The sequence below is a fragment of the Lepidochelys kempii genome, chromosome 27, assembly GCF_965140265.1.
Source record: "Lepidochelys kempii isolate rLepKem1 chromosome 27, rLepKem1.hap2, whole genome shotgun sequence".
NCBI lineage: Eukaryota > Metazoa > Chordata > Testudines > Cheloniidae > Lepidochelys > Lepidochelys kempii.
The window spans coordinates 5,582,445-5,591,641 of NC_133282.1; the positions used below are offsets into that span (position 1 = coordinate 5,582,445).

At 53.3% G+C, this 9,197-nt stretch overlaps 1 protein-coding gene across 1 annotated transcript in view; it reads left to right on the forward strand.

Annotated features, from left to right (window-relative positions):
- The window catches only part of KIF18B (kinesin family member 18B), a 34,365-nt gene extending 30,083 nt beyond the window's left edge, over positions 1–4,282 (forward strand). The window contains exons 13-16 of the mRNA XM_073325697.1: positions 1,221–1,806; positions 2,857–2,967; positions 3,342–3,439; positions 4,176–4,282. Coding sequence (XP_073181798.1) covers positions 1,221–1,806; positions 2,857–2,967; positions 3,342–3,439; positions 4,176–4,282 — 902 coding nt within the window. The remainder of the gene's footprint in view (positions 1–1,220; positions 1,807–2,856; positions 2,968–3,341; positions 3,440–4,175) is intronic.
- Positions 4,283–9,197: the final 4,915 nt, after the last annotated feature.

The window sequence follows — 9,197 nt, forward strand, 5'->3', positions numbered from 1 at the left end:
CACAAAAGCTTATGCCCAAATAAATTTGTTAGTCTCTAAGGTGCCACAAGTCCTCCTTTTCTTTTTGTGGATACAGACTACACAGCTGCTACTCTGAAACCTCAGTTAAATCATTTCAGCTCTGAGCAGATGAGCTCGGAGTGCAGGTCATGGCATTGGTCACACTTGGTTCATGTTTGAAGGCTTTCTCTATAACTAATAAGGCCCAGGGGCATTATTTGTTTCAAACAAACCAACCTGTAGATCCTGCAGTGCAATTATACACAAGTTTTAAAAATTTGGATGTGGCCATTTATATGGCAGTTTAATCACATTCACAGAAGCCTGGGCATAGCCGCAGTAAGCCATCTCCCAGCACTGTATAGCTGAGGCTCTACAAGGCTCCTCTCTGTATACAATAGGTCAGTATTTCCTGGGTTTACAGATCAGGGAAGTGAGGCTTAGAGACTTTACAGGGTTTATTTTTAATTATATGTTTAGACTTCAGTGCTCTTGGTGCGTGCACAAAACTCAACCCATTGACACCGGAGCTGCTGGCTACCCCTCGCCCCAAAACCTGGGGAAGCAGCATACATAGAAGGGCCTAGGTATCTGTCTCTCGTAGATACTGCTGCCCTTCTCCAGAGGCACCTGCCATGTAAAATCAGTAGCAATGTCAAAGTGCCTAATGGACTTCAGAGTCTCAGGGACTTCTCCCTTTTCAAGGGAAAAACTCTGCTCTGGGCAGATAAGGCTTTTTGTTTGTTCTTTTAGACTTGTTCTCTTGAGGTTGACTTGTTCCAGGATAATGTTTACTACTTTATTGTTTTGGTTGGCTTGGGTAAAAGGGGTGCCATGCCTGGCCTCTGGATTGTGGGGAGGGGAGACAGCAAATGTGAACCTCTAGTTCCCCTCCCTGAGAACAGCCTGCTAGCAGCCCCCTTCCGTGTAAATCAGAGGGCTGGTTTTACACATCAAGCTCAAGCCCACCAGGCAGTGACAGATGCCTTAGAATCACTGAGGAGTTGGGCATCATCTCTCTGTGAGCCAGAAAGAGAACCCAGAAGACCTAACTCCTAACATCTATGACTATGCCAGCATGGCCTTTCTTACCTGCTTCGGGTTGGGGCATGCACTGCTTGGTGACTGCCCCAGGTGTCTGGTCTGGACGGGCTGGCACTTAAGAGGATAAGGGGAGATGTGGCTATATCTCTTAACACTCTACTTACCTACTCTCCTAGTGGTGCCATTCACTGCCGGGCTGCAGGGTGCACCTGCCACAGAATGTGCTGCCCCAATGACAAGGTCTGTGACACGGTCCTTGCAGGAGCTTGCGTTGGTCCCTAGTCCCTCATCCAAGACTCCCAGCCTGCCAGCGAAGAAGAGGAGGAGATCGGAAATGAGCAGCCCATCCAAAACAGGAACTTCTGCCACGCCAAAACGGCAGGCAAAGCGCCAGCGGAAATCCTCCCTTCCTAGCCGGCGAAGGGGCTCCGCAAATGAATCAACTGCTCCTCCAGTGACAATCAGTCACAGCACCCCCATTGTTAAGGGAGCTAAACCTTCTCAACTAGTGCCTTATTGCATCCCAAAACCCTGCCCATCAACAGTCACCAAAAGCCGGGTCCCCCTGACAACATCTGCTGCCCAAAACTGCTGCACTCCAGCTACGCTGACCTTCCGAGACCTGAATATAACTTTTGACCTTGCTGAGGACAGCTGTTCATCTGGTGTGGACGATCCTGTGAAATTCAGTGCCCCGGAATTCCCTGGCTGGGAGAACGTCCAGTGCATCTTAAAAAAGTCTGAAGTTTCCTTCATGCCCAGGTTAGTACTGCTGGGACTCCTATCTACCAGTTCCACTGTAACCTGCTCACTGTGCAGCACTGGCTTTGGATAGGGAATTGGGCTGGTGAATTTCATTCTGCCTTCTAGTCAGTTTCATTTTCTGGTTCATCTGTACTAGTAGGATGTTCTTGTGGCTTTGAGTCAAAATGCTACAAGGGAATTCTTTCTCTGAGACTCATAAGCCCCAAAACTAGCAGTCAGATATATGAACAAACACCAGTCTAACCTTGCACATGCATTGTTTATGTAGAATTGGAAAGTGTTTGAAAAATCCATTCTTCCTTGTCTTTTCTTGTCAATATTCAAGAGGAATCGCTTCTTCAGATAGCGTGTCCAGCTCTAAAGACTTGTTAGAATCCAGCAGTACCTCACTTCTCCTCTGAATGCTGTCGTAAAGCACTTAGCAAATGCTGATAAATGAATGATGAGACTGTTCCATTGTACCACCTTTATTTTGACTCCTGCCTGCTGCTGCATTTCAAAAATGACTCTGGTTTGAGCTGAGTTATATAAACCGAATGTGTATTAGTCTGTAAATGCTGGCTGGGAATGTGCTTGGTGACAAAGTAGATACTCCAGAATACCCTTTATATAAGAATTGGTGGGGAAACTGCGGCACAGTGGGGTAGTGACTTGCCCAAGGTCACCTTGCAAGCCAGTAGCAGAGCCAGGAATAGCGCCCAGGAGGCCTGACTTCAGTCTCCTACTCAAATCTATAGACGCTGCGGCCTTGCTTGTAACTTTAGTTATAAAGGTTTGCATTTCATCCATCTAGCTGGTGAGTGAGACCCCAATTCCCTGACTGTTTATGGAGTTAACCCCTCGGTAGTCTCAGTTAATGTCCCATTTCTCCCTGGTGTAGCCCATAGGGCTAGCTTGCCTTTATTATGTTCACTGCTTTGCCTTCATTGTAGGAACTCTTCTATATTTACAATGGCAGTGAAAGTCCAGAGGAGATGGGCCTGAGATTCTGCCTAGGAGAGAGTGTTTCAGTGCACACGTGATAACTTGTTATCTGATTGGATTCAGAGCCGCCGTGCCCGTGTTCACCATGAAGGGCCCCTCCGTCCCGCCTGGCAGCATCCCGAAGCTATCCTCGGTCTCTAAAGCAATGGGACAGAAGAGAAAGCGTTCTATGAGGTAAGAGCTCGCTGGAGGCAGCCAGCCCAAGACCAGATCACCAGCTAGTGGATTGCGTGAGGTCCATATCCTCCCTCTCTGGTTCCCCAGCAGCTGTCCAGGGAAGCCCATGGAGAAGCAACTGTCTGAGGGACCACTGGAGCATGCAGTTCTTGTGCTTCCCTTCTGAGCCTGAGTGCTCTCCCTCTCCTGTAACAGGCCTTCTCTCCCCAGTGCTGAGGCAGGTGAAATGGCTGCAGGATTGATCTTGAGGGGCTGAGGGGGATGAAGGTAAATGTTGCCCCAGAGCCTAGGTGTGACTGACGCTGTTCAGGAGCCCTGCCTGTGGGAGCTGGGATTGAAATGTCGCTAATTGCCCTTGCCTTCCATTTCAGCACTGCCTCCCGCTCGCTGGGTGGGCTGCGGAGCCAGAGCCGAATTGCCAGGCTCCAGAGCAGCACTGTGAAGTCCCTGCAGACCCCAAGTATCCCAGGTAACCCTTTCTCTTCTTAGTGCTTGGCTAGACAGACTGAGGAAGGAGGGCCCCCAGTCTGGGCCTTCCTGCTTGGGAATATACTGTGGGAGCAACCCCTGGGCTCAGGCAGGTGCTAGGCCTGGCCTTGGCTAGTACAGGTGCCAGATGAACCTCCCCTGCTACATCTGAGCAGTGGCCCTTCTACTCAAGGGTGGGGTACAGGGAACAGCTGCCTGAGATGCCAGTGTTGCGGTGACTATGACAACTTATGCAAATCCTTGTGTTTCCCCATTGTGTCCCGGCAGCCCACCCTGGGGTGCCTGTACTCATCCCCCACTGCCATCTGCTCCCAAGAGTATGCTCAGCCCAGGGTGCAAAGAGTGCCCAGCCTCACTGAATCCCCACCCTGCCCCCATCGGTCAAAGACCAGCACACATGCGCCCTTGGGGGCTGGACTGGCCGGGAGGCGGGTGGAAACCTGGCTCAGAAGATCCTTTCCTCCTCCTGTGCCGAGCGGTGGGTCTGGTACTACCCCTTGAGCTTTCGTGCCTGTGTAGCACAAGGGGAGGAGGGCAGCGAGTCTACAAAGGAAGGGTGTGGGGCCTCCTAGTGGGAGAAGGGGGTGGGAAGTGGGCTCCATTGTAGAAGTGTGGGCTCGCTGCCAGCCTGGGACACTCCAAGGGCTACAGGTGCCAGCGATCCTGCCCAGTGGTGCTCAGGCCTATGCTTTTATTTCCCGTGTTTTCACCTCCAGAGCCTCCTTCCTGCCCTCTGGGCAAGAGCAGCAGAGAAGATCTCCAAGCCGTTGGTGGAAAAATGCTGGCTGCACCCGGATCCCGGGCCATGAAGCTTTTCTGCTGAAGTGTCCTTGGAGGGACATCAATGCAGGGGCCGTTTTAGCTTAGCGCTGCCGGCCAGACAAGGCCTGGGACAAGGCCGGCATCTAGTGGATCTAACCCTGGAGCATGGACCTCTTCCCCCTCTCCTCATGTACAGACTGGGGTCAAACCTCCCTTCTGTGGCAGGGTTCCCTGAGGGGGGAGCTGTCCCCTTGTCCTGAGCTGCCACTCCCTGGCGTTTGGGCAGCACTCCCATGAGTGCCAGTCTCCTCAGGGCTTTCCTGATCCTGCTGCCTCTCTTGGCAGTGAAGCAATGAAAGGAAGAAGGCAGCGCTGCTCCTACTGTCTCCTCACCCTTTCTCCTCTGCAGGGTGGCAGCATCCTGCTCCTCATCTCCGCATTCTGAGAAGGAGAGAAGACTGGAATGGGGCGTTCTGCCGGCAGTTCTCTTCCCTAGTCCAGATCCTACTAGTGTCCAAAAGCTCCTCGTTGGTGTCTGGCCCTAGGGCCCTGCAGCACCCCGGCATACCCAGCTCCTGAGCTGAGCAGCTGTGGCAGAGCACTGTAGGGCTGGGGGCAGACTGCTGCACCTCCACACACCCCAAAGCAAAACTTCCTTGAACCCTCCTGCTCTGTGCTCTCACATGGCCCCGCTGCTCTTCTTGCCTGCCCTGGCCAGAAAGTCCTCTCCTCGAGGGCCAGAGTCTGATCTCAGTTACACCAGTGACTTCACTGGAGTTGCTCGGCATTCACATTGCGCCTGGCTTGGTTTTACTAATGGAAACGGCCTGGGTTCTTAGCTGGGCTGTGGGGAGTCTCCTGAGCAGTGCAAATGGGCTGTGCAACTCTCCTCCAGTCAGATATAGGCCTATATTTTATACCAGATGGATTATCGCTGTTCTGTCTTTAGATCCTGTGTAAACTCCTCTTCGGTGTCTAGTGCTAACAGATGGCTGCAGTACTTCCACTTCTAATAAAGCTCTGAAGTGTGATACTTCTCACTTCCCTCCCAGCCAGAGCCTGTCATGGAGCTGCTCTCGGATGGCCCTGCTGCGGCTCCCTAGACGGCCAGTGACTTAGGTGCCCAGCGAGCCTCTCGCTCAGGGCCCAGACTCCCTCAGCCAAGGCCTCTGCCACCCCGGTGTTCTGTTCAGTGCTGCACCAGCTGCGGCTGGAACTTTTCCAGTGCGCCTGAGGGCAAACGGGGTGAAACCTCAGGTAAGTGGGCGTGAGCTAGAGAGAAATACTGTGTGTGAGCGGCCCCACCTACTGCTACCACTAACCAGGGGGCTGGCTCAGCAAGGACACTTCAGTGGGAACTGTCCCAACCTCTCAGTTCTGCTGGAGCCTCCTCTGCTGCCCTCTCAATCTACCGTTAGTTTCAGGCCAGTTCCAGCCATTGGTTCACATCATCCCCTCACCAGTGCTTGGCACTGCCTCTGCCAAGGGGAGGGGAAAGAGTCTCACTAGCGACCCCCTGAAGTTGCCTCTTCTCTGCATCCCGAACCCAGCTCAAATCACCTTCCTCTTTACAATCAAACTGTGCCTCCCAGACAGCTCTGCATGGATCTTTATGAGGCCCCGATTTTCTTTTCCTTTCAATACTTACGTGCTGGCAGAGGGGCTTTGAGGCTATGACTGCATTGCAATAAAACACCTAGGGCAGGCCTGCGTCAGCTGTCTCAGGTGGTGGGACTATAAAATTGCAGTGTAGACCTGGTTCAGGCTGGAGCCTGGACTCCGGTACCCCACAAAGCGGGAGAGGGAACGACCTGAAGAAGAGCTCTGTGGAGCTCATAAGCTTGTTTCTCTCGCTAACAGAAGTTGGTCCAATAAAAAATATTCCCTCCCCCACCTTGTCTCTCTAGTATCCTGGGATCAGCTCACCTACAATAACCCTGCATCCGTTTGTGGGAGAGGACTTTCTTGCACAAAGCCTTGGGCCCAGACAATCCAGCTGAAGATTCACAAAAATGCTACAATCCAATGAGGGGGTGTAGCAATAACCCAAGAATTTTAAATATGCCATTCTCTTTAGTATGCTAACACCAGGCTCATTTCCCAGAGAGCTGTCCCCTTTGCTCCTGATGCAACCCTTCCTGACAGCCAGCCCCGGGTTTGCTTAGCGATCTGCTGCTTTCTAACTCCCCTCTGGGAAGTGCGGGGGTTACAAACTTCCACTGCCCTAATTATTTCAGTCCCTTTCTGGTGTAATGCTGGAGAGAGCTGGCTTGCAAAGGAAGATGCTTGTGTGCACCCAGCTTTGCATTGTTGGAGGCTGGAAGATTATAATTAAAACTTTCAGCTTCCTTAAAGTTTGGTCCTCTCATTAAGTGGGGGCTGGGGGGAGAACCCAGCTTTGCCTCCCTGCAGCTGAAGTGATTGACGTCTTTCACAAGAGATGTTAACACTTTGATCCCATCTGCGTAGGAGCTGGGAAAAAATAAATATCTGGGGAGATTAGCTGAGACTCTGTTCACCCCAAAGACCTTCCCCCACCCTCCCTGCACCATCTCTCTCAATCCTTCCTTCCTGCGCAGAGGAAAAGCCATTGCCTCAGCTAACAAGCTCGCAGAGCTAAGCCGACAGACGCACCGCCCAGCAAGGTGAGGCAGACAAGCCATTCGAAAGCCTGCTGTCGTTTTAAAAGGCCTGGGTGTGAGATCAAATGGGGGTGCAGGTGGAGCTGGATGCTGCAGCCAAATCCTCCAACCTGCGGCCCGCTGCAGGTGAGATCTGCACTGCCTGGGGTGAGTATGCACACCAGCTGCTGCCAGAGCAAAGCTAGGCCAGTGTCTCTGCTGTTCAGAACTAGGCAGCGTGGTCAAACGGCCAGAGCAGGGAACTGGGATCTGCTCTTGACTTGCTGCCCAGGTCACACTATTGCTGCTCATTTATGGTTTGCTTGATGTTCCCGAATGAGGTTGGGGTCCCCTGGTGCAAACACGTCACCCTGCCCCGAAGAGCTCAGTCTGTGTGGCCGAGACGGGGATGAAACATGCAAGCAGAGGGATCAGGGTGAAGGGTAGCAACCAGCATGCAATGTCTCAGGGCTTTGTCCGTATGTGGATCAATGAGCCTGCCTATCTCCCGAGGCGCTGGGAGGGTTAATTAACTGCATGTGGGTGGGCTAGTGTCACCAAGATGGGGGGAGTTGTGACGCTGAGTGGCGATGCCCAGGAATGCTGGGAGCCACAAAGCCAAGTCAGGTGCCCAGGCTTCTGCTGCAATGAATGGGGAAAGTTGGGCCCCTGGGAATGGAAGCCACCTATGCCAGCCACTGGGTGATGCTGACCACAGGGGTGTGTGCTAAGCCCTGCCCCTCTCTCGGTGAGAGGTGCCCCTAAATCCAGGCTACGAGCTGTGAACAGGACCCCCCTCCTGCCGAAGCAGGGCCCTAGGCAGGTGTCTCACTCTGCCCAATGAACCAGGGGGACTGAGGTGCTGGTGCTCACCCAGCCGGGATGGGGGAAAGCCCAGGTTCAATTCCCCCCTTTCTGCCATGACAGATTTGAATTGGGGTCTCCCCTCTCAGTGCCCTAACCTTAGGGCTCCAGGTACATTCTCACACTGGTCCAAAGAACACTGATTATTTAGTCCACAGCATCAGCAGGAGAGATTGAGGGAGCCCCACAGCTCACTGGTTAGGATGCTCTCCTGAGAGGAGGAAACCCCTGGTCTCCTACATCCCTGGGGAGTGCTCCAGGGTAACAGTCACCACCATCTTCTCTGCTGGCCAGGCCTTCACTGGGACCCCCACTGGCAGGCAGCCTCTGAGCACCTACTGCCTCAGGCCTGCATGTGCCTAGCCTCTTCCCGCTGGAGCACGGGTGGGAGATGGTGTCTAGATGGCGAGAGGAGGCAGCTGTGCGTGTGTCCCTGAGGCACTGGGTGAGCTTTTACCCTGGGAGCTTCAATACCTGCAGGGTCGGGCTGGAGTTTTGTGGGGCATAAAGCAAGACTTAGACCCCTACGTGTCTTTGTGAATTATACCAATGGGGCTGCTCGGATGGGAAGGGCTGAGGAGATACAGTAACATGCCTGCAGCCACCTAGTGCGTCACATCCCCATGCTGCACAGCAGGGGCACCTGCAGCTCCCGGGGGTCAGGAAGGCTAAAGCTGAAATCCTCCTGCTCCAGGAATCCACCCCTGAGCCAAGGGAGAAACTCCTGGGAGTTAGCGCGTGAGGGACTGATGCAGCTCTGATTCCACCCAGTGGAGGGCAGAGCTTGCACATGCAGGGTCTTGTACGCACAGACTCTAGGTATTTTTGAAATGAAAGCAGAGAGATTTGCACTTGGGGAATCAGAGAATCTCAGGGTTGGAAGGGACCTCAGGAGATCATCTAGTCCAACCCCCTGCTTAAAGGGGGACCAAGCCCCAATTTTTGGCCCAGATCCCTAAATGGCCCCCTCAAGGATTGAGCTTACCACCCTGGAGTGAGCAAGCCAATGCTCAAACCACTGAGCTATCCCTCCGCCTGACACGGCGAGGTCCCCTGTTTAAATGATCAGGCATTTACACCACCACTGTGGCAACATGTTACCCCTAGCGCCACCCAGAGGCCAGGGCTCGAGGCCAGGGTTCAAGGGAAGACACTTGTAGATTTGGGGCTTGGTGAGCAGTCTGCATCTGCTGCAGGGGGCTGATCTGCTCCAGCTCTGGTTTCTCCTCACAGCAGTGTGGCCTAGTCACCGAGTCCTAACATTTAAGGCCAGAAGGGACCCCAGGTCATCTGGGCTGACTGTCTGTACAGCTCCGCTGGGAAGGGCTGGATTTTCCGTCTGGAAACGTGGAGTTCACCAGACCCACAAAAGTACTTCCCTGGCTAGTAATTGCCATGTACAAGCCGGCAAAGTATGAAGAAAGCTGCTTGTGAATGGACGAGCGCTAGCGTTGGGGAGATCGAATGGTGTGAAGTGTGATGTCACCCCAC